Source organism: Lepidochelys kempii, chromosome 1 (genome assembly GCF_965140285.1).
Source record: "Lepidochelys kempii isolate rLepKem1 chromosome 1, rLepKem1.hap1, whole genome shotgun sequence".
NCBI lineage: Eukaryota > Metazoa > Chordata > Testudines > Cheloniidae > Lepidochelys > Lepidochelys kempii.
Window position 1 is genome coordinate 227,158,555 of NC_136380.1, and position 25,802 is coordinate 227,184,356.

Here is a 25,802-nt window from a genome sequence, read left to right on the forward strand (position 1 = left end):
ATACCATCCCCTCCATAAACTTATCAAGCTCAGTCTTGACGCCAGTTAGGTTTTTTGCCCTCACTGCTCCCCTTGGAAGGCTGTTCCAGAACGTCACTCCTCTGATAGCTAGAAACCTTCATCTAATTTCAAGTCTAAACTTGCTGATGGCCAGTTTATCTCCATTTGTTCTTGTGTCCAAACTGGTGCTTCACTTAAATAACTCCTCTCCCTCCCTGGTATTTATCCCTCTGATGCATTTATAGAGAGCAATGCTATCTCCCCTCAGCCTTCTTTGGGTTATGCTAAAAAAGTCAAGGCTCTTTGAGTCTGCTCTCATAAGGTAGATCATCCTAGGAGTTCTCTCTGCACCTGTTCTAGTTTGAGTTCATCTTCCATAAACATGGGAGACCAGAACTGTAGTATTCCAGATGAGGTCTCACCAGTCCCTTGTATAAAGGTACTAACACTTCCCTGTCTCTATTGGAAATATCTTGCCTGATGCATCCCAGGGCTGTGTTTGCCTTTCTTTTTTTTTTTTTTAAAACAGCTGCATCATATTTGTGGCTCATAGTCATCCTGTGATAAACCAATACACCCAGGTCTTTCTCCTCCTCTTGTCACGTCTAACTGACAAGCCCCCAGCTTATAGCAAAACTTCTTGTTGTTACTCCCTAAGTGCATGACCTTGCAGTTTGCACTATTAAATTTCATCCCATTTCTATTACTCCAGTTTAAAGGTCATCCAGATCATCTTGTATGATATTCCAGTCCTCCTCCCTTCCCTATTGGCAATATCTCCCAGCTTTGTGTCATCTGCCAATTTTATTAACACACACCTTCTTTTTGTGCCAAGGCTATTAATGAAAATGTTAAATAAGGTTGGTCGCTGGAGAACTCCACTGAAACCTCCCTCCAGCCTGACAGCTCACCTTTCAGTATGACCCGTTGTCCTCTTCCCTTTAACCAGTTCCTTATCCACCTTTCAATTCTCATATTATTCCCCATTTTCTCCAATGTAACTAATAATTTCCCATGCAGATCTGTATCAAATGCCTTACTGAAATCCAGGTAGATTAGATCTACTGCATTTCCTTTGTTTAAAAAATCAGTTATCTTCTCAAAGAAGGAGATCAGGTTGGTCTGGCATGATCTACCTTTTGTAAAACCATGTTGTATTTTATCCCAATTACCATTCATCAATGTGTCCTTAGCTACTTTCCCTTTCAAAATTTGTTCCAAGACCTTGCTTACAGTTGAGGTAAAACCAATGGTCTTATAGTTTCCTGGATCACGTTTTTCCCCCTTTCTTAAAAATAGGTATTATATTAGCAATTTTCCAGGCATAGGGTTTAATTCCCCAGTTTGCAGATTCATTAAAAATCTTTGCTATTGGGCTTGCAATTTCATGTGCTAGTTCCTTTAATATTCTTGGATGGAGATTATCTGAGCCCCTCCAATTTAATCCCATTATAAACTGTTTGAATTTGACTTCCACCTTGGATGTGGTCATTTCTACTTCCGTATCCTCATTACCATTGGCCACCCTGCCACTGTCCCTAAGCTCCTTGTTAGCCTTATTAAAAACTGAGGCAAAGTATTTGTTTAGGTGTTGGGTCATGCCTAGATTATCTTTAATCTCTACCCCATCCTCGGTGCTTAGTGGTCCCACTTCTTCTTTCCTTGTTTTCTTTTTATTTATATGGCTAAAGAACCTTTAACTATTGGTTTTAATTCCCTTTGCAAGGTCCAGTTCTGCTTGGCTTTTGGCAGTTCTCATTTTGTCCAGGCACTTTCTGACCTCCAAGAGGTAGTTTTCTTGCCTATCTATCCCATCTTCCATTCCTTGTAGGCTTTCTGCTTTCTCTTAATCACCTGTTTAAAATGCTTGCTTATCCAGCTTGGTGTGCAACCCTTCCCTACAAATTTTTCCCCTTGCTTGGGATGCAGGCTTCAGATAGTTTCTGCAACTTTGACTTAAAGTAATTCCAAGCCTCCTCCACATTCAGATCCTTGAGTTCTTCAATCCAGTCCACTTCCCTAACTAATTCCCTTAATTTTTTAAAGTTTGCCCTTTTGAAATCAAGGATCCTAGTTGCAGATCTATTTGTGTTTATCTTTCCATTTAGTTTAAATTAAACTGAATTTGCTCATGATCACACAAACCAAGGTTGTCCCCTACAACCAGTTCTTCTATCAGGTCCTCACTATTCACCAATACCAAATCTAAAATGGCCTCACCTCTTGCTGGTTCAACCACTGTGATAGTTGTTGTCAGCTATCACATCCAGGAAAATCTGGGCCCTACTATTATTAGTAGCATTTGTCCTCCAATCTATATCTGGCAAGTTAAAGTCTCCTATAATCACACAATTTCCAGTAGTATTTATTTCATGAAAAACATTAAAAAGGTCTCTATCCATATCCAAATCAGACCCTGGGGGTCTGCAGCATACCCCAAGCACCATCCCCAAGCAAATATCTGGTAGCTTTCTTCTTCTGACCTATGTGACACCCACATCAGCCTCCATCCTATTCACGCAAAACATTGCCACCAAGATAGTTTTCTTGGCCTGTCAACCTGATCAAGTCCCCCCTTCCCCCCACCCATCTTCTCCATGGCACCAAGTTCAGGTTTTGTCTCATTGCCTTCTTGGCTCTACATAAATCTTTTCTTCCCTACTTATCTGACTTTGTGTCTTATTGTATCACCCTCCCCACCAATCCACCCACAAGTCCAACCATCTCCATGCTTTCTTCCGCACCTTCCCTGAACTGGTCCATGAAGCTATTACCTTCTCCTCTTTTAAATGCTTCCTGTAGACCCACTTCTTCTGCAAAGCCTACAACAAACTGAAACTTGCCAACTAAGACTTCTGCTTATTCATGCAGTATATTTCTCTCTGAAAACTTAAATTCTTTGCACCATCACGAGCACTAGCCTTTGCTGAATAACTACATAATTCTACAGATGTTGTCCCTATCCTTCTTCCTCTTGTATATACACGCAAACCATCCCCTCCCTTGTTGTGTCATGTCTGAAATTGGTTTCTAAACTCCTTGGAGTTAGGGGTCATGTCTTTTTCTGGGTCTTGGAAGGTTCCTAGCACCCTTTTGGGAGCTATTAAAACAAACAAATATAATAATACAACAGTGGTAAGAGCAGCAGAGTTGCAGCTAGCAGCACCAGTCTGTGTTCCTGATTTCACCAACACAAACTACTGGCCTGAATCCCGACCCCTCTATGTACGATCAGTTGGATTTTCCCTCTGAGCTACAGGCAGGTTGCTTTTCATCATTTCTTTTGCTAGAACTAGAGTTCTGATCATCTCTCATTTCTACTTGAGACCTATGAAAAATGTTTGAAGGAAGCACAGATAGATCAGACACCACAAGAGGTATTTTAGTTCACTGTTGTTTTTAAGTAGGATTTTGCAAAACAAGGCCCCGCTCCTGCTGTTCAGGCCCTGATTTGCCATTCAACAATGCAAACCTAATCTATCCAGAAAATTAAATACATGACGACAATATTTGCACTCCTGTAGCACTGTCTGCATTAATCTCGAAGTGCTTTTACATACAGGAATTCATTGAGCCTCAGCACCTCTGCAAGGTACTGTCAGTAGATATTATTGTCCCCATATTGCACATGGGGACTTGAGATGCAGAGAAGTTAAATGCAGTCAGGAATTCACCTGTACAGCTGGGTATGTAAATTAGATCAACCAATTCTTATATTTGTGTGCAAGACCATCCTTCTTCTCCTGTACATTACAAAACATATATCTGGCTTATTTAGTTAAGTGCCATTTGCTTTATGTCCTATTGTTCAAAACTGGACAGTTTCCTTCAGGCAAGTGCCATGACCAGTCATACTTCTATATATGGCATTATTTTTTCAGACAAGAACAAATGTGGGGAAAGAAAACTACGGTAGCTACGGAGTATCAGAGGGGTAGCCATGTTAGTCTGAATCCACAAAAACAACAAGGAGTCCGGTGGCACCTTAAAGACTCACAGATTTATTTGGGCATAAGCTTTCGTGGGTAAAAAACCACTTCTTCTGATTCATGGAGTGAAAATTACAGATACAAGCATAAATATACTGGCACATGAAGAGAAGGGAGTTACCTAACAAGTGGAGAACCAGTGGTGACAAGACCAATTCAATCAGGGTGGATGTGGTCCACTCCCAATAATTGATGAGGAAGTGTCAATACCAAGAGAGGGAAAATTGCTTTTGTAGTGAGCAGCCACTCCCAATCCCTAGCTACAGAGTGATCTTGATCATGTTTGTGTATTTTTTAAAGAATCAAACCAATGCCTGAAATCTGTAATCTTATAAGCCTCTCAGTATTCAGCTGCACATTTCTGTTTGATAAAGAATGAGACAGAAACCTAATGACCGTTTTATCTGCAGTAATATAAACTTAGACATTGTTGTTACTGTATTGTCACATTTCTGAAATACAGCAGTGCCACCTACAGACCAGGCTAAATACAGTGCCCCATAAAAACATTTTACTTCACATCAACATTTCAATACGTAAAAAATACAGAAAGGATTTTACCCACAATCCAGAAGGAGAATCCTTTCACAAGCATAAAAGCACATACATAAATCTGAGCTCTGAGAGAGTATAAAATATACATGTTAAACACAAATAACTGTGGGGAAATATTCCTTGGTTTTCATATATACATGCTAAGACAAAGCAAAGCAAATCTCATGCTTCAAATCCCATGCTTCAGGGAGTAACCTGATCCTGTGCGTTTCTTTGTGTCCTATGTACAAGTCCTTTCTACACCAAATGATTCTATGGACCCCTCTAAGATAGGCCAGAAAATTGCAACAGATGCAGGAATTTACGTACATATGCCTAACTGACAGAACCTCAAAAGACAGCAGCACAATCTGCCAGCAAGGAATCCCTGCCTACTTATATGTTTTACAATTACAAAGTTGGAAAAAAACAACAAATTTAACCTGCCAATCAATGTTGAAACAGTTACAGCTTCACGGAAGTACCCCGTAGTTACAATGTAAATGAATTATTCACCAAAAATTGTTACCATGCTATTTAAACTGTAGAGTCAGTAAGAAAAAGAAGAAAAAAAGCAGAAGTAGCAACTGGAGAAATGTTACCATTAAAATCTTCTATGGTGTACTTCTAACTGCTTGAATTATAATGGGGGTAGGACAATTTTAAAGATGAAAATTTACATTTGTAATTAGATTCATTTCTCAATTGATTTATATTTAAAATTTCCCCAAAATTTATGCTGAGGCCAAATGAAAGTCTGTAAAATCAGATCAGATGAACCATATGTGGCCAAACAGGGTGAATATTAAACTGATATAGACTTGAAAGTCAAGTTAGAAAGCTACCCCGAGTTATACTCCTTTGCCCCTTTCGATCTACATCTTCTGATATTACTGACAGGAAAAGGAACACGTGCTGTGCATAGAAAATACTGTACTCACCCACTGTCATGCCATCCATGTAACGCTTGACGATATCAAAGGAATCCCTTAGATTTCCTTCTGTTATGTCAAATATGATATCTGCCTGGTTGTCTGGTAACACAGGTGTTATGGCACGAAGAAAAATAATCTCTGTGAATAAAAGCATCACGAAATGGGTTAAAGAGTTTGAAGTCAATTTAATGTGCTAAGCTCAATACTCAGTCTACAAAATAAATTATGTTAAGCAATAGATAATGTGCCATTTTATTTCAAAACTGGTAAAATATTCTTTTTGAATTTGCACATTTAAAAATAGTCAAGGTACCCTTTTTTGGTGGGGGCTGGAGGAGTGCTTAAGGAGATCCCTATTTCTCCCTAGCTTACTATCCTAAGCCACCACAGTCAAAAGCCCTGCAGTCAAAGTCATGAGTTCTTTCAGAGTCTGAGAAGATCACTCCAAATATCAATCAGCACTTCAACATGGTTTCTCAAGACAACCACGAACTGTTCCCTTCACTAGGGACTGAGGATAGTGCAATGCCTCCAGGACCCTCTAAACTGATGACGTGTGCTGAGAACAAATGGAGATCACCCCCTGAACTGATTCCCTTTGGTGGCAACACAGCAGCCTTTAGTATGGCCTAAGAAGTTATGGTGGCTGCAGCAGTCCCATGAGGACCACTGTGCTAGCCAAGGATCAGGCAGGTCATGTAGTCTGTCCCACCCCCTCTCACTCTGGACACATTCCCTCCTATCTCCTCAACGGAAGGGTTGAGGAGTGGGTAGCACAGAATTTCTGTGAGGGTGAACCCCCAGCTTCCCCTTTAAGGCAGCTCTTGATACTTTCCCCTGAGGCAGCAGTACCAGGGCTGAGATTCTGGCTCGCTGATCTCAAATGAAGGCATGAAGATTAATTTAAAAAAAAAATCCCATCTTTGAGAGCTGTGACTGACAATTTTGTTTTATGATTCTTCAGTTTTTCCAGAATCTTTTCCTGTGACTGAATCTGGTCTAAAGTCTCTCAGTGCAAGACAGTGAGAAACCCCAGAAGGCTCTGCGCCTCCTAGGGATGACACCTGTGTAACCAAGGTTCTGAAAACAAGTGACAAAACGGACATGGAGAAATAGCGATCTTCCATAGTGATTAAATCTGCTACAGAGGTCTAAGAGAAACTCCAACAACTGTGTACAGGTCTTCTTACTGAGATCAGACATACGGGCACATTTGGAGAAAAACCTCATCTGGCAGGAAGTGAGCGAGGAGCCCTGAAGTTTCCTATATAGATTAGTGCAGTGAAAGCCCTGATCTCACAAAATGTTACTGAATGTGCATCCCGCACATGAATGGCACTGATGGCAAAATTCCACCACGGAGTTGTAGGTACCTCCCAGTGAAAGCAACAAGAGTTGTACTCAAAGATCAAAATTTGGCCTTTAGTCTGTAATATTATTTTTAAAGGCTGGAAGTGAATGTTCTGCTCAGAAAGCTGCAGGACTGATAATCCACAGGCACCACACAAGCAACAGCAGCACAAACTTTCTCATAGGCCCCACCAAAGTGCAAAGACTGGATTGCAGGGAACACCCTCTTCAGGTGTTCATTCATTTTTGATGAATCGGCCTCTCCGACAAGAAAGCCAGCAAAGATGCCAGTCTGTGATGATTTTCACAATGTAGAACATTTTATAATAGCAACCATACAGAGACCATCAATTCATTTCACATAATTCACCAAACAGCCATCAGATACTAACACGACTTGGTCATTACTGACTTACTTTCAAATCCAGCCAATGGCCTAAAGATGGAAGGCAGGATTTTTCAAAAGGGTCCAAATGACTGGGGTGCACAAAGCCCCCTGGCTTTCAATGAGGCTTTGATCCTAATCACATAGGTGATTTTGAAATATCCCTCAACAAGCTCTGAATCCCATGCCACTCTCTTGCAGACCTCCTTAGTTTATTTAATGTTAAAAATCTCAACTGGAATTTAAAACGTTTTTCCAATAGGTCAATAATCATCAATTTAGACTGAAAAAGTGCCAGTCAGATTTGCTCTTGTAAAACTCAGGGTGAAATCCGAGCCCCATTGAAGTCAATATAGTTTTCCATTGACTTAAATGGGGTGAAGATTTTACCATTGGAAAATGGGTAAGATCACTTTCCTTTTACATCTAACCCCCACTCACCCAATCTTGTAATTTGAACAAAGAAAAAGGGGGCCGGAGTCTCATTTATATTATGCCCACTTTGAACTGCTCTGGCAGAGTAATATGAATTTCATTTACAACCACCTCTATGCCCCTTTTCATAGCTAGAACAGTGCACAGTGGACATAGTGCACATGAAAATTCAGGATCAAATATTCTAGATAAGAAACTGTGTGTGCTTGAGCTCAGAATGATTTTTTGCCCCACAAAGGTATAAACTTCTGATCCATGACTAGAGCTCCCAGGCTGTCTGGTAATACAAAGAGTAATAAATAATTATGAAGGAATACATGATAGAATTTGGGACTGTGCAAACATTTTACTGCACTGATAGTTATTCTGGCTTTAAGCAAGGATTTCCAGGTGGTTTTTTTTTTTTTTTTTAAATGTTATAGGCTATTAACTGGAACAAGGAACACTTACCTTCAGGTTTAGTAAATTCTTTGAATGTGGGTAGTGAAATGACTGTGTGGGAAATTGTGTGGACTGGATCTACCATACACTTGATATCATTTGGTCGGCAAGACTTAATGCAGCGAATAGTATCTGTCTTTTCAAGTCCGCCTCTATGAGGGAAAACAAAAAGATTAAATATTAATCATGAAAATGAATTACTTTGTTTTGCAAGATGGGGAACCAAAAGCTACAATGGATACAAGTATTCATTATTCCCCTCAAACTCTTAGTCAGGTGAAAATCATCCAAACTACAGTACTCTGGAATAATTTGGCTTGACTGAGAGTTGCAGTCATGAAATCCTCAAGACTGGATCTCTAAACCTCAGGACCTACTAATTGCAATGTGAGAAATCCAGTATAAGAGATACCCATGAAAGATAGCTATCCAAACACAAAAGGACCATCAGTTCAGGGCTAGATTCTCACTTGGTGTAAATCAGCTTCATTGACTTTAGTAGAACTACAGTGAATTACATGATCTTAACATCTGGTACACAGTGCTCACTTTGGTATTAGACATTCATCCAAAGCTTAGACAAACTTCTCTGGTCTAGAAATCTGGCAGGAAATATCATCAGGGCAGGTTTTCTCACATGATTTATAGCACAAGAGCCAAAGGAGCCTTTCTTTCAGCCTTTTCTGTACCTCCGCTCTCCATCCAAATTGAGGAAAACAGAGAGGAATGGAAATTGGGTGAGGGAGGGGAAAGGTTAATTAAATTATTCCAAATCCCAAAGGTTTCATTTTGAGTTTGGGGAAATGGTAAGGGTCAGTTCATATTATATCACCACCAGCTGCTCATTCCTACATGCAAGTCTATTACAAATTAAACTACTTCTCACTTTTGTCCAACTAGATTGAATTTAAAGTCACTTATAATACAAGAACTTCACACAATACCCCATCTGTGTTCCCTGAAGATAAAAGGATTGTGCCGAGACTTGCAATGTGACTTTCCCTAAGCCCTACAAACGATCTCAGCTTTGACCTGCTGATTTCTTCACATTTCCAAGCAGAAAAGAAAAGTTTGTAGTCTCAGGATTTATAGTTGGAGGGAGGGAGATTAAAAGATGTAAAGGGAAAACTTCACACAGAAGAGAAAAAAAATAAAAATTGAATCTTTACTTTGTCTGATACCATCAAAAACAAAATATGCCTGTTCTTTTCAAATTCTTCCCATGCTTACTCATTAAAGCAAACAACGTTGCACATGATGATTGTGTGTAAAGCAAAAAACACTCATAAAAGAAAATAATATGCAATATTAAGGAAACTATATGCTCTACAGATATAAATTGATACAGCCCAACTAAAGTCAGTGGAGCTACGTTGATTTACACCAGTTGATGATCCAGCCCATTATTTTTAATTAAGATTCATGCTTTAGGATTATCGCTACACTGGTTAAGAAGGAATTCCCATTTCCCATCTCCTACCCACGTTCAACATGGAAGATTTTCCTAGATATGTGATAGGGTAGGGTGGAGGTTCCATCTGCTTGAAACATTGGCCCACTTTTGAATGTTAATTCTGGACGTGATGAAACAGTGGTCTGACCCAATATGACAAATCCTATATCCTTACTCTTGAACTTGTCACAAACTGTTTATCTTCTACATTGAAAAGAAGGAACTTCCAGATATTCGACACTGTTGATTTCAGAATAAGGGTCTGCTAAATTATACAATTTGGTCCCCAAACTAAATCAGCCCATTTTAGCAAACATCACAAATGGAACAAGGAGTAGGGCAAACCCCGCCCCCCTACACACACACACACTAGGAACGTTTTTTCCCTCTCTTTTTAGGGAAATTTTTCCTCTTTTTAGGGAAATTTAAGAATATGAAAAATATATTATATTCAGAAATTAGTGCACATGGATCCACAACTCACTCCCTCTCACATGCACACACACATAACATGATATCATGTGATCAGATAAGAAAAATAGTTAACTACCAGAAAAATGCTTACTTCTTTTTCCCCTCTCAAAATTACACTGATCATACAGGATTAGACCAATGCCAATTTTAAAATAAGATAGTGTTCACCAGGGCTAGTTATCACACCTGATTAGAACAAGAGAGAAATAATTCCCAGACTTCCAAGGAGGCACAACAGTTGTATCTAGGCTTGGAAAAGGAGATATCGGATCTTAAATCATGATAGTGGGTGAAAAGGCTATATCAGGTAATTTTTAGAGGTTTCTATTACATAATATATATAGATGGTCTTTTCCCTCAGAGACCTGCATGGTTGGAATCACAGTAACTAAGTCAGTTTGGCTTTACTTCCAACAACATAAGGAGTAAATTTTTCACAATGAAGGTAATTAACCAATGGAACAATTTACCAAAGGTTGTGTTGGATTCTCAATCACTGGCAATTTTTAAATCAAAATTGACTAATTTTCCCCAAAAGATATACTCTGGTTCAAACACAGATTAGTTTGGGGAAATTTTATGGACTGGGTTAGGCAGGAAGTAATATTAGATGACCACAGTGGTTCCTTCTGGCCTGAGAATCTATGAAGGTCTCAATTTCTCTCTGCACTTGTTGCAGAAAAGCAAATGCAATTTTGGGATGCATTAACACAAGCATAGCATGCAAGTCATAGGAGGGGATAGTACCGCTCTGCTCGGTGCTGGTTAGGCCTCAGCTGGACTACTGTGTCCAATTTTGGTCATGAACGTATAGAAAGGATGTAGAGAAACTGGAAAGGATGCAGAGCAAGCAACAAAGACGATCAGAGATGGAATGCAAGCCTTCTGAGCAAAGGCTGAAGGAACCGTGTAAATTCAGTTTGGAAAAGGAGATTAAGGGGGGACGTGATCTTCAAATACTTCAAAGGCTCCCATAAAAAAATGGAGAAAAGTTGTTCTCTCTTGCCAGAGGCAATGGGTTCAAACTACAGCATAGTAGCTTTAGATTAAATCTCAGGAAAAACTTCCTAACTGTAAGAACACTAGGACAATGGAACAGATTGCCTAGGGTGGTCATAGAATCTCCTGTTCTGCAGGTTTTCAAAAGGTGGCTGGATGGTTTAGACACAACAAATCCTGCACCTTGGCAAAGGATTGGACTAGATGACCTTTGCGGTCCCTTCTAACCCTATTGTTCTGTGGCTCTAAGTGGCTGCTTCCCCCTTTTCTCTGTCCCCCTTGCTAAAACTCAGGTTCATACTTTAGTTCTCTCACACCTTGGCTACCTTAACATTCTCTTCTCTGACCTCCATTCTTCTCATGGCTCTGCTAACTTCCATAGCATATCCCAACTACAGCTGCCAACACCACCATCCTCTTCTATTGATCCAACCACACCATCTCTGTCCTCAGGTCCCTTTTGGGACAACTTCTTTCGGGACCTAGTTCAGACTCCTTATCTTCACCTTCAAAGCTGCACACGGCTCCAACTACCTTCAGTTTATTTCCTTCTCATACTCCTCCTGCACTCAATCTTACACTTTGCTAAACACTGTGTGTGTTCCTCTCCTACTTGTGCCTCTTTCCACAGTGGCCATTAAGTCTGGAACAGACTCCATCCTGTGTGCCAAGATGTTTGCTCCTTCAAATTGTTTCCTTCCTTTTGGATTGCCTTTATCACAAATCTCAGCTCCAGAGCTATCTGCTACTTCCTTAACGCTTGCTCAAATATAAAGGAAAAATAAAGAAAAATCCAGTTGCTCTGATTATTTTGTAAATAATGCTCCCTTGAATATTTTCCTTTTTTTTTGTGTTGTCATTTTTCTTTACATTGTTTAATTGTCTTACCTAGAAATTCAATGGTGCTATATAATTATATATACTTAAAAGTCTCAAACTTAAGAAGGAAAGCTTTTGTCTAATATCATAAGATGTGGGCTCTGTGTTCTTAAATTACTTGCTCAAGACGCACACACAATAAAATGATAGCATTTTAGAGTACTTTGGGCCAGATTCTTGCACTGTTCTGATTTCCCTCCCAAATGAGTATACATTAATGCTGCAAAACCAATCTTATTTTTATGTCTCTAGTCAAGTTGACACTGGCCTCATGGGGAGCAGACCAGGTAATGAACTTGTAACCACATACACGTAGATGCCATATATTATCAGTGGGATTAGAAACTCCTTTAGCTTAAGTAATACAGGCTAGTGATTTCAGTATGTAATGTTTTGATTCTATCCCTACTGGTAGCCCCTGGTACCTTTATAAGTATGTGGTGACAGGATCATTACAAATTGGCACACCCGATGGAACTTGATCATCTGTGAGCTGCTTGGGATAAGCTTTACTTAAGGAAGCATGCAATACACTGGCTAAATGTTGTGATCATGCATTCATCTCGTCACTGGCTCACATTGGGGATATAAGTCTATAACTTACATGTAATAGTTACTTCTTCAGCTCAGTTGGTCAAGGCTTGTGACACTGCTACTGGGGGTTCCAAGTTCTTTTCCTACTGCTGATCTGTGGTGTGTGTATTTACGTGACAATGGGTTATTTTATGCTCACACAGATTATTCCTGGCAGGAGCAATCTAGATAGGACAGGGATAATGCGAGGCCATGACTGAGCATTCATGTTAAAATATGTGGACAATGCCCCCAGGTCTGTACGTTTAATGTTTTATTCTGGCTAGCTCTGCAGAGTCAGTACAATGACTGGAGAATGAACTAGCGTCCCTGCTGGTTCATGCACTAGTAGAATTGCTAAATGAGTTCCTGTTGCATCCTCTTCATTATTGGTGATCATACAGAACTGAATAGGAACCAGATTTGACCTTCAGAATCCAGGTTTGCTTTTCAGAGTTTCTAGCAAGGGAAAACAAAAAAACCTCTTTACACTTGTAATGTTATCAGCTTTGATCTGGAAGCCAGAGAGAGAGAAAATTGATATGGAACCCAACAAAACATCTTTTCATTTTTTTCTCTAGAGAAACTTCAGAATATTACCACTTGAGTAGGGAGGTGCTCACTGTTTGCTACTAACGAAATGCACTTATGAGATTGTTGCTGTTTTCCTACCATTAGTTTTGACTTGAATGGACGTTCCATGTGTGAAAGGATGAAACAGCCTTGAAACCTTTCATTTAGGGGGGTTCACTTTTGTATTATACTTAAAAACTAAGGGTCGGAGTCTCAGCTGGTGTAAATCAGACTCATTGGCTTCAACAGAGCTATGCTGATTTATATCAGCTGGGAATGAAGTCCTAAATTTTCAAAAGCAACTCCGTTTTTGAGTGCATAACTTGAGACACCTTAAAGGGTTTTGAGTTTCAAAACATGTTAGCCACCTACTCTCTGAAAATCGGATGCCTTAAAGATGTTCCAGTTTGGGCAGCCTTAACACAGATGCACCCCAAATCACCGGTGAGTTCTGAAACCAGATGTATCAGTCTGTGCATCTTCAGAAAAGTTCTAGTTGCACTGCTGTACAAAAGCTATCTATGTCCTCAATCCTTTGTGGGTAGAAATTGCACTGAAGGTCCCCTAGGAACCTCTATTTTGCCCCTTATATAATGATATATGCCATATATAAGAAACACTGCCCACGTTGAGAAGTGATGGAGAAAAGTGGAGAACTGTAACAATGATAAATAAATTGTACGTGCAGCATGCAATAGATGAATTGACATTAAAACTTTATTAAAATTGAAGAAAAAAATAAAAAGCCACTGCCAGAGGGAAAAAATAGCCGATGCCTGCATGTTAGGGATCAAAGCTGTGCAGAAACAAAGACAAAAAGTTTGGCAATAAATGTGCTGACAGTTCCATGGCGGAAAAGTTGCATTTGAATGGTCAGAAGAAGGTCTCTGGGCTCTGTGATTTGCTGCTTCATGACCACAATACCACTGTAGTTGTTCACTTTTTTTGTGGTGAAAAAACCCTCCTCGTTCCCGCTGATGATGGACAGCAGAATTTTATCCCCAGGGACAGCATTGGAAGGGCCCATGCGGAAAATGTCGGTAGGTACTTGAATGTTGGTAGGAAAAGAGAGGTGATAGGAGGTTATTCTCAAAGGCAGGCTCTGGCACTCCTTATTTTCATTACAAGGCAAGCGCTCACAGCGACTGCAAGAAAAGTGAGAACACAAGACAAGAGGAGTATTAACGTACATTTAGCAAGCGTGGTAGCAAAAGGGGGGGGCAGTGGGGGTGAGAAATGATATGCTGACTTGCGCACTGTATCCATTCTCCAGTATGACTGGCTCAATCATAATGCAAACAGACATTCATTAAATAAGTATGCACTTGTTTGTAGCTTGTGTTTTTAGGAGAGAGTTATACCACTTCTAGAAGAGTTGCCCTTTCCACACACCCGCTGATATGCTAAACTAGAATGGAGTCTGAGGTACCTTACCATGGGTAAAATGTTATCAGAACTTAGCATCCAATTGTCTGGAATCCTCTTTCACAGAGTTTAGCTTATTTCAAAAACAGCAGATTTTGTTTTGTGGTCTCATGTCTAGCAAACAAAGGCCTATATTTTCTCAAGTGACTAGTGAATTCAGGGTGCCCAAGTTCTTGAGATACCTTCTAGATCCCTGTTTTTATGAAAGTATCCACTCTCTAAAAATCAGACTCCTTTAAGGTTTCCCCATATTAAAAGAAAACCCGAAAGTCTCAAAAGTTGGAGGCACCCAAGATCACGTCTGTTAACCCATGGTAGTGCAGAGGAAGACTCCTGACCCTAACCATGACAATTTCACCAATTTTCTTTGAAGAGGAACTTCTTCCAGAGCCTAGCAGGGTGATCACTGCTAACCTGTGTAACCAAGAGAACCAACTCAACTCAATGTAGAACACTTCTAAACAGGCACTGAAAACCAGACCTAATAGCCTCATTTCTCCAGCCCATGCCCTGGACCAATAAACCTCACACTTACAGACCTGACTCAAAAGGAAATATCAATGGGAAAAATCTCAGTACGTTGGTAGTAGTCTTCCAGCCCCTTGCTGACTGCTTTTTTTCTCCCCCCCCCTAACTCCCAGCCTCCATAACACACCACATCCACAAATCCATCTGACTGTGAATCTGCCAATCATGCCCACAACAAAATGCTGGCCAGTCAGAGTGGCAATGGATTGGCAGCCCTAGTCCCACCAGAGGCACTGTAAGTCATGCTCCCCGCAAAGGCAGCATTCTGTTTCCTTTCAGCTACTGAAATAAGTGAAGCTTCTCCTGTAAAATATGACAGATGGATATGCACATTAACATTCATAGCTAATGGAGAACATTATCGTATGCTAACATGTTAATCAGAATCTGCATATGTCATCTGGTGGGTTTGGGAACTGTATTTTTACCATTAGAGATTCACCTAAAATGAAGGCTGGTTTCAAATTCAGACTAAAAATAGACCCAAACCACCAAGTTCAGTTCTGGATCTGAACTTCTCCATGTCCAGGATCTTAGGATCCAGGGTTTTGTTCCAGACCGCAATAGAGTGAGGGGAAAGACATGATATTCTGTTCTGGATATTTAACTTCCACAGCCTTTGCGGTTGTTCAGATACATCAGTAAAGTTCAGGCTCATCTTATACGCAGTCATTCATCAAGTAAAATTATATGTGACATTTGCTAAACTCAATGAGAAAATGAAATCCAGGTTTTGGGGTTTTTTATTTTTAACTAAGTTAACCCAGTGCGTTGCCATCAAAACATGCAAGTCATGTCCTGTCTATACTTCCAAAGCTGATAAGAACTACATTAATTATTTGCAAAAAAAATGTTGTTTCCAAGGGCTGCTCTCCACTGAAGATTTGCTCAGGCACAAAAACATTACTTGCTTCCTGCCACGTCCCACTTGGTAAGAGATGTGACTCCATTTCCTCCACCATGATGCAACAAATAGGCCCCTTACAGGCTCATAATATGTCCAGATTATGTAAATCATAAGTCTCTGAGCAAGCCACACTATGCTTTTTTGCACATCACCAATGTGAGGTGGCCTTGTACATTTTAGGGCCCTTTGAGTGTACCCAGATTGAATACCGTTGGCAGACTAATCATGTTTAAAAAGCAAGATCAAGAGCACTCTGGGTTCCTGTCAGAACACACAGTATAGTCACGTTCACAACAGGCCACTAACCTGTTGAACAAAGTGTGTTTAATTGTCTAAGATCTGAATCCTCAAAGACTTAATAATGATAAATAATAATAATACCTAGCTCTTATGTACAGCTTTTCATCTTTGGAGCTCAAAAGGTGGTCAGTATCATTATCCCCATTTTGCAGGATTCCTCAGTTTATGGGGAAACTAAGGCAGAGAGGGGAAAGTGTCTTGGCCAAGATCACCCAACAGGCTAGCGGTAGAACTTGTACGTGCTTAATTTTATTCATGTATGTAAAGAACAGGCATAAGCTGAGGCCTAATTGTGCTTGACTGCTCTGATGATATTTAAGCTATATATTGGTTTTTGCATTTTTTCCATAGCATACAATTAATTTTACTTAAGAAAATTCAATGGCATTTGTGTTTTTGTTTTTTGGAAATGTTGTTGTTAGAAAGATAAGATGCTGAGTATGAAATCATGGAAAATATTCCCGCATAAAGATGGCTTTTTGGAAGCATTTACAAATGCATGCGCACACAGAAAGATACAGGTGATCCACTCTTCTGCTAAAGTCAAATGAATTTTAAAATAAAAGTTCATGTAAAAAAAAAGCTTATTGAAAAGGACATTCTGCTGATTCTGAAATGTTATTTGTGGAGACATAGGTCTGTCACTAGGAAGTTAGAATTATTTAAAATTCATGACCTTTTATCTTATAGTTTGGTGATCAACCCTCCACAGTGCACACTTCACTGTCAGTTTCGGGAACGTGTATTGACCCATCAAATAGCAGCAAAGAATAGTTAGCAAATATTATCACATTCAAAGTACCAGAGTTCAATCTGGAGTCATGCCCCAAAAGAACAGTAAACAATGAGTATCTAAATCCCAATGTACTTTCTAGGCACAACGTTAAATTCTTCCCCTCTGCGGGTAGAAGAAAATCATACAGTAGGGAATTTAACAACCTAGTGCTAACAAATGAGCAGACCAAGACCAGGGGTGTAGATCCAACTCTGTGGTATTGCACTATGGATTAGCTGGCCATCGTGTTACTGAATCCTGCTACCACTAAGTGTCGCTGTGGGTAAAAACACGAAGGAACCTATTTAAAGGAAGGGTTAGAGAAGGAGAGGGATCTGGATACCAGAGAAAAAATAAAACCTGGTGTAGCAGAGCAAAAATAGAACTGCTTAGAGTGGAGCAGTTCTCAATAGCTCTTTATAATTCCTGCAAACCTCTGCAATCATGTTAGAACCATGGTCCTGAAAAAATAAACTAACAATTATCAAAATATTGCAAAAAAACTATGCCTGGATCCACGCATAATTATTTTAGAGCACTGTTTCAGATTTCTTTTTCTTTTAAAATGATATTACTCGACTTAACATTGATCACAAAGGATTACTGAGACCTTTGTTTTTGTGTGCAAAATATTGGTTCTTTAAAGAATAAATGCTCTGCCAAACAATAAAGAGACTTCATTTTTAAGGAAATAATAAAGTATTCTATATCAAGGACATTGTTAGAAGAGAAATTGTTGTGATGTTCTTAGTTTCTGAGTCTGGCTTTCCCTTGATACAAAGGCTACTTATACAATTATGATGAAAAGAGTTAAGTACATAAAGTCCTCATGCACTGATGAGAGAGTATCCAGATCTTTTGATGTAAGGCTTTGTACTCAGCAATGGATCTACGGCTCTGGAATTTATTCCAGAAATAGAACCCATATCAATATGCTGAATGAAGGACCTAGTGATACAACCAGTGCTGAAATTTGGCTCTGTGTTTGTGTGTTTATAGGGTGCATATGAATCTCTGCACTCAATAGAGGCATGTTAGAGTCCTCTACACAAGCATATTGCTATATCCTCATGTCTTCACTATTTGAGTTGGAAGAGTCACCAGACATTGGGCATGGTTTGACCAAGTGGGTAGACTCAGCTCAGAACAATACTAAAGAGCATAACATCAAAAAAACTTTTACTTGTTTGGGTGGAGAGTTTGAAAGGGTGTTTATGCCAACCTTAGTTGAAATAACTTGGGTTCTTACTATCTGCCACTCTGTGTTCACTAGAGAGCTTATTTAAAAACAAAAGAATGGACATATTGGGTCAGACCAATGGTCCATCTAGCCCAGTATCCCGACTTCCAACAGTGGCAGGTGTCAGGACCTTCAAAGGGAATGAAGGGAATGGGGCAATTTATTGAATGGTCTATCCCCTGTCATCCAGTCCTAGCTTCTGACAGTCAAAGATTTAGGGACACAGAGCATGGGGCTGCATCTCTGACAAGCTTGGTTAATAGCCATTGATGAACCTATCCTTGATGAATTTAGCTAATTCTTTTCTGAACCCATTTATACTTTTGGCCTTCACGACATTCTCTGGCAATGAGTTCCACAGGTTGACTGTGTGTGGTATGAAGTAGTACTTCCTTATGTTTGTTTGTAAACCTACAGCCTATTAAAGTGCACTCCATTTATAAGAATCAGTGATATAAGAATCAACTGCATATAGTGATTGAAACCACTGGGACGAAATCATTTCTATACTAACTAAAATACTCCACTTGTAAGAATCAACCATGTATAAGAATAAAATAATTCAGGACAGATGTGATTCTTAATAAAGGAGTGCACTGTAATTTCAGTGGGTGACACCTGGTTCTTGTGTTATGTAAAGGGGTAAAAAACACTTTCTTATTCACTTTCTCCACACCATTCATGATTTTATAGATCTCTATCATATCCCCCCTTTGTCATCTCTTTTCTATGATGAACAGTCCCAGTCTTTTTAATCTCTCCTCCTATGGAAGCTGTTCCATATTCCTAATAATTTTTGTTGCAATTCTGTCTTTTTTCAATTCTAATATATCTTTATGGAGATGGGGTGACCAGAACTATGTGCAATATCCAAGGTGTGGGCATACCATGGATTTATAAAGTAGCATTATGGCATTTTCTTATCTTCCCCTTTCCAAGCAGTTCCTAACATTGACAAGGGGGTTTTTTTTTGGACTGCCCCTGCACATTGTGGATAGTTCTCTGAAAACATCTGCTCAGTGATTCCAGATCTCTTCCTTGAGTGGTAACTGCTAATTTAGAACCCATTATTTTTTATGTGTAGTTGGAATCATAGTAAATGCAAAATAATGCACATAATCCTAACACTGAGTTGATAAATAACTCATTAGGTGAGTTGTTTCATAATAGCCAGATACATTAGAGCCAGATACATTTCATACATACATAATAACCAGGTATATTAGAGAGCCAAATGCAGACTGGGAAAGCTTGTAATGTAATTAGAACGCAGGGCAAAGCATCAGAACACTTGAGTTCTATTTTCAACTATGCCATGGGCTTGTTTGACCTTGTGCAAGACATTTAAACAAAGATTTTTCCCTGCTTGCTTTGTGCCTTTAAAGCATCAGTCATATCAAATCTGGCTTGCCCTGATTTTGATGCAAGACCTTGGGATGGGGAAGTTGTGTGTGTCTCAGAACATGCGTATGGTCAGCTCTCCCACCTAATGAAAAGTGTGAGTTACTGAGTCTTTAACAAGGATGTCCTTTCTCCAAAATGTCTGTTAGTCTTTGGAAGCAAATAGGTTTTTACAAAAGCAAACAGAAAACCAAAAACTTCTCAACAGTCTGATTAAAAAAGCCCTTTCATCTCACTTGCTCAGCTTTCAGCTTCCTGATCCTTGTGATGTTACAATAAATTGTTTCCAAAATTTCATAAACTTTAAAAAAAATAACTGTCACCTCCCTGCCTCATTCAGTGCACGGGCTAGACGGTGCTCACAGAATGATCAGGTATTCAATATTTTGTTTTCTCCCCACTGTTCAGTGTGTGTGGCCTTAGGCCTTATTTACTGCACGCTATTCAAACCCTGCTCTGAAGACAGAATTATTAATTCCCTCATGGGGTTTTTCTATAGCACTCATCACTATAATATCCGACAGGTTTCAGAGTAGCAGCCATGTTAGTCTGTACCCGCAAAAAGAACAGGAATACTTGTGGCACCTTAGAGACTAACAAATGTATTTAAGCGTAAGCTTTCGTGGGCTACAGCCCACTTCCATTTCCCCATGTTAAGTATCCTCACACCTTCTTGTTAACTGTCTAAATGTGCCATCTTGATCATCACTACAAAAGTCTTTTTTCCTCCTGCTGATAATAGCTCATCTTAATTAATTAGCCTCTTACAGTTGGTATGGCAGCTTCCACCTTTTCATGTTCTCTGTAGGTTTGTGTGTGTGTGTGTGTGTGTGTGTATAACCCTCTTACTATATGTTCCATTCTAAGCATCCGATGAAGTGAGCTGTAGCCCATGAAAGCTTATACGCAAATAAATGTGTTAGGCTCTAAGGTGAAACAAGTACTCTTGTTCTTTTTATAATATCTGAGTGCTTCACAAACATTAATATATCTTCAAAACTCCCTTGTGTGGTGAGAGAGTGGTATTATTTCCATTTTACTTATGGGGAGCACAGAGAGATTCAAGAAAAAAAGTTTCCAGTAATTTTAGGTGCCTAATTTGAAATGACTAGTTTTGATTTTTCAAGGTACGTAGCATTATACAGTACTCCATGTGTTCAAAGCACAGTTCCCATTCACTTCAGATGCAGCTGTGAGTGCGCAGCTGTTCTACAAATCAGACCCCAGAGTCTCTAGTCAGGCACTGAGAAAACAAAGGAACACACTATCAGTGACCCTGTGCAAAATGTTTAGTTTGCCTAGCATCACATAGGAACTGTGGCAGAGGCAGGGACAGAATCCAGTACTCCACGGGATCTTTCAACTGCCTTCATTATGAGATCCTCTTTTCTCTTCCTCCAGAGTCCCCAGTTTCATTTATTTTACACCTTCTAACCTCTGCAAAAATGAGGCAGGGGTCCTACTGACAACTGCCTCCTTTATCTCACAACCCTGATTTATCCCCAGAGCAGGTCCATTCTGTGCACTTAATGAGGCAAGGGTCCTGTGGAAAAAATAGTATGTGATCATGTAATTAAAGACATAATTAGGGCTACATTTTAGTCACGGATATTTTTAGTAGGGCTATCAACCGATTAAAAAAATTAATCATGATTAATAGCGCGATTAATCACTCTGTTAATAATAGAATACCATTTATTTAAATATGTTTGGATGCTTTCTATATTTTCAAATATAATGATTTTGATTACAACACAGAATACAAAGTGTAGAGTGCTTATTTATATTTATTTTTTATTACAATATTTGCACTGTAAAAAACAAAAGAAATGGTATATTTCAATTCACCTAATACAAGTAGTGTAGTGCAATCTCTTTATCATGAAAGTTGAACTTCTGTACAAAAAATAACCGCATTCAAAAATAAAACAATGAAAAACTTTAGAACCTATAAGTCCACTCAGTCCTACTTCAGCCAATTGCTCAGACAAACGAGTTTGGTTACAATTTGCAGGAGATAATGCTCCCCATGTCTTGCTTACAGTGTCACCTGAAAGGGAGAACAGGCGTTCGCATGGCACTGTTGTAGCCAGCATCGCAAGATATTTACGTGCCAGATGCGCTAAAGATTCGTATGGCCCTTAATGCTTCAACCACCATTCCAGAATATATGCATCCATGCTGATGATGGGTTCTGCTCGATAACGATCCAAAGCAGAGTGGACCGACACATGTTCATTTTCATCATCTGAGTCAGTTGCCACCAGGAGAAAGTGGATTTTCTTTTTTGGTGGTTTGGGTTCTGTAGTTTCCGCATCGGAGTGTTGCTTTTTTAAGACATCTGAGAGAATGCTCCACACCTCGTCCCTCTCAGATTTTGGAAGGCACTTCAGATTCTTAAACCTTGGGTCGAGTGCTGTAGCTATCCTTCAAAAATCTCACATTGGGACCTTCTTTGCGTTTTGTCAAATCTGCTGTGAAAGTGTTCTTAAAACAAACGTGCTGGGTCATCATCTGAGACTGCTAGAACATGAAATATATGGCAGAATGCAGGTAAAACAGAGCAGGAGACAAGGAGTTCAGTTACAAATTTAATTAACGCATTTTTTTTTAATTGAGCATAATCAGCATGGAAGCATGTCCTCTGCAATGGTGGCCAAAGCATGAAGGGGCACATGAATGTTTAGCATATCTGCCACGTAAATACCTTGCAATGCCGGCTACAAAGGTGCCATGCAAAGCATCTCACTTTCAGGTGATATTGTAAATAAAAAGCAGTCGGCAGTATTTCCCGTAAATGTAAACAAACTTCTGTGTCTTAGCGATTGGCTGAACAAGAAGTAGGACTAAGTGGACTTGTAGGCTCTGAAGTCTTACGTTGTTTTATTTTTGAGTGCAGTTATGTAATAAAAAAAATCTACATTTGTAAGTTACAGTTTCATGATAAAGAGACTGCACTACAGTACTTGTATGAGGTGAATTGAAAAATACTATTTCTTTTATCATTTTTACAGTGCAAATATTTGTAATAAAAAATAATATAAAGTGAGCACTGTACACTTTGTACTGTGTTGTAATAGAATTTAATATATTTGAAAATGTAGAAAAACATCCATAAATATTTAATAAATTTCAATTGGTATTCTATTGTTTAACAGTGCGATTAATCGCATTTAATTTTTTAAATCGCAGTTAATTTTTTTTGAGATAATCGCGTGAGTTAACTGCAATAAATTGACAGTCCTAATTTTTAGTAAAATTCATGGACAGGTCACAGGCATGAAAAAAAAAAAAAATCATGGCCCATGACCAATCCATGACTTTTACTATATACCCCTGACTAAAACTTGGGAGGTGGAGCCTGAGGGAGGGCAGCCTGGCTGCTGGGGGGAGGGGGCGAGCAGCAGCATGCGGCCCAGGATTTCCACTGGTGCAGGGGTTGAAGGAGGGGTTGGTGGGGCCAGCAGGCTTCCTATCTGGCTCCGCGCCTCCCTCCCTAACAGCAGCAGAGTTTGGGTGTGGGAGGGGGCAGGGGCCCGGGACGGTGGGCTCTGGGTCGTGCTTACCTGGGGGCTCCCTGGAAGCGGCGACATCCCCCTCACTCAGCTGCTAGGCGGAGGCATGGCCACCTCTGCCTGCAGGCATCGCCCCTGCAGCTCCCAATTGGCTGCAGTTCCTGGCCAATGGTCGCTGCGAAGCCAGCGTTCTGGGCGGAGGCAGCGCACAGAGCTGCCTGGCCATGCCTCCGCCTAGCAGCTGAGCGAGGGGGATGTTGCTGCTTCTGGGGACCCGCCTCATCCCGTCCCGGGCCCCAACCTCCTGCTCCCTCCCAACCTCTGCTGCCTCTAGGGGGAGGGGCACAGTGGCGCGAGACTGCCCCAGCAGCAGCCAGTGCGACTGGTGCAGAGGCTGCCTGAGCTGCGCCAAGCCAAGTGCGTCAGCCCTGCAGAAGTCATGGAGGTCACAGAATCCGTGACTTCCATGACAAACCTGCAGCCTTACTCATAATGCCTGTGCAGCTTTCTTTCTGGCATTTCCTGATTTTTGGAATGCTCGACTTTGCAACCTTAATAATGGTCTTTTAATGAGGTTTATTGTGGCAATTTCCTAGGTTTTTAGAAAAGCAAATTGAAAAAATAAATTCCATCATGTGGTATCATACTGACACCCGCATGGTTCATCTGCAAGTTGGGACCCTTTATATCCACCCCACAGACCTCTGTCACTTCAGCTTATAGAGTAACTGATGGCAGTAATACATTGTCATACTCTCTGGGGCCCAGGACTAGAGGGGGACGACACACAGACATTGGGTTTCACATACATTTGCTGACAGCAGGGGAATAAGACAAGACTCAGGCAACTTGGGTTCCACACCAGACTCTGTAAAGGGGTTTGCTTTAGCGGGCTCAGATTCTTCTGCCTGTTTCCCACAAGTGTGACCTCCTCTGCCCTGTCCTTTCCAGCCTGTCCCAGCCCTGTCTATTCTCCACCCCCAGCTCTTTGTTCCAGTTCCATTCTCCTTTCCTGCCCAATCTCAGTCTCCAGTCTTGAAGGCTTCTCATCTCAGTCCCAATCTCCTCAGTACTGGTGTTCCCTCTCTGGGCTTGCTGTCTGAATTTCACTCTCCCCCTCTGCATACCTAGTCCCAGTCTCATTGTTCAGCCAGCCCCATTCCCCCCAACCCAGTGGCTCGCAGTCCTAGTCTCTCTCCTTGGGTTCCTCATCCAACCGTAGTCTCTTAGTCCTAGTTCTTTCCCAGTGATACTGGTTGCTCAATCCTGTAAATTCCTCATCTGATCCCAGGGCACCCCTGCCCACAGCCAACTGGATCCCAGTCCCACTCCTCCCCTATCCCCTCTATTTCCCTCACCAGCTTCCACTCCCAGTCTACACTCCACCTCCCCCCCAGTTTTCTTGCTTAACCAGTTCCAATCTCTTCCCCTCAGCTCCCAATCCCAGCCTCCCCTACTCTGCTCCCAGTCCCCACCTCACCCAGTCAGGTATAGTTTCTCTCCCTACACCTCTCCAGACTCCTTGTCCCAATCTGCTCTTTTGCCACCCCCCGCATTAGAATCAGATAGCTTCCTTCTCCGTACCACCTTGGCATGAGTGTGTGTGCAGGGGGTGTGTGTGCAAGGGGTCATTGAGAGCACAGCAGATACAAGCTCCTTGCTCTCAGTTCAAGTCCCACCTCACCCCAGAGCAGTTGGGAACAGCCATTACAGAGGGTAAGACCTTCTGAGCCTCCAACTGTAGCCCTGGGCTGTAGGGATAGCGCAAGCAGAGTCTGGTCAGCACTAACTGCTCAGAGGGGATGGAGCATGCTCAGTGAGGATGGAATCTTCAGAGATTTTAGCTGCTAAAAATCAAAGACAACACTACTGAGCACATGTGAACTGCAAGTTTTCAAAGGCTTATAACTTGGCCAAATTCTGGTGGATTCTCATGGGGATAGTAAAATGCACATCCCTGACACATTTCAAGTCCCTGCTCCAAAGCATGGTAGTGCTAGAGCTGTTCAAAGAAAAGGTCGGACTTTTTTTTAAACGCAGTCAAACAATGATTTCTCCCCTTCTCCTTATATATGGAAACAGCTGAACCATTTTGACTGAAATTGCCTCACACTGAAGGTTTTGGAAAGATGCCTGGCATGGCAAATTTTAGCCGAAAGAGTTAAAGTTTGACAAAGTTATAAGCAACTGAAAAAAAGTTCTGAATAATGGGAAATGATGGTTAACTTTTAATAAATAATAATAATAATAATTAATAAATACATAATATATATATAGTCCTAGCTTGATGTAGCATAAACGTCTGGTAAACAGCCATAACCATTTCTTTCCCTTAGCTTTGCAATTACCAATGTTTGAATTAATTGTCACACAGAGACCCTAACTGTTATGCAATTCAGAAACAAAAAGTTTATTAAGGGAGGTTCAGTAAATTCACTGTCAGTATGAAGTACCCAAGCAAAAGCAATATCAAGATCATGGGCTGTTCAGCAAGAGGAGTCAGTAAGAGTGAAATGTGGGCTGGAGTGAGAACACGTTCACATGTTTCTCACAATTGACAGCCCATAAATGGGTGTGCCAGGAAGTGTGCAAGGAACATCTCTTTCCTTGTACAACCCATTCAAGGGTCTGTTACATTTGCAGACCCCAAAGCATAACTCCAAATGGGATTTAGAGATTTCAAATAAACTT

The 25,802-nt window shown here is 40.5% G+C and overlaps 1 protein-coding gene across 2 annotated transcripts in view; it reads right to left on the minus strand.

The window, feature by feature from the left end:
• Positions 1–25,802, minus strand: part of FBLN1 (fibulin 1) — a 102,647-nt gene that overhangs the window by 23,761 nt on the left and 53,084 nt on the right. The window contains exons 15-16 of one of the 2 annotated variants that reach the window (XM_073329642.2): positions 8,079–8,221; positions 5,465–5,596 (exon numbers count right to left, since the gene is read on the minus strand). In XM_073329642.2, the coding sequence (XP_073185743.1) occupies positions 5,465–5,596; positions 8,079–8,221 (275 nt within the window). Of the gene's footprint in view, positions 1–5,464; positions 5,597–8,078; positions 8,222–13,715; positions 14,166–25,802 lie in introns of those variants that run through there. The other variant, XM_073329648.2, reaches the window with a different exon arrangement.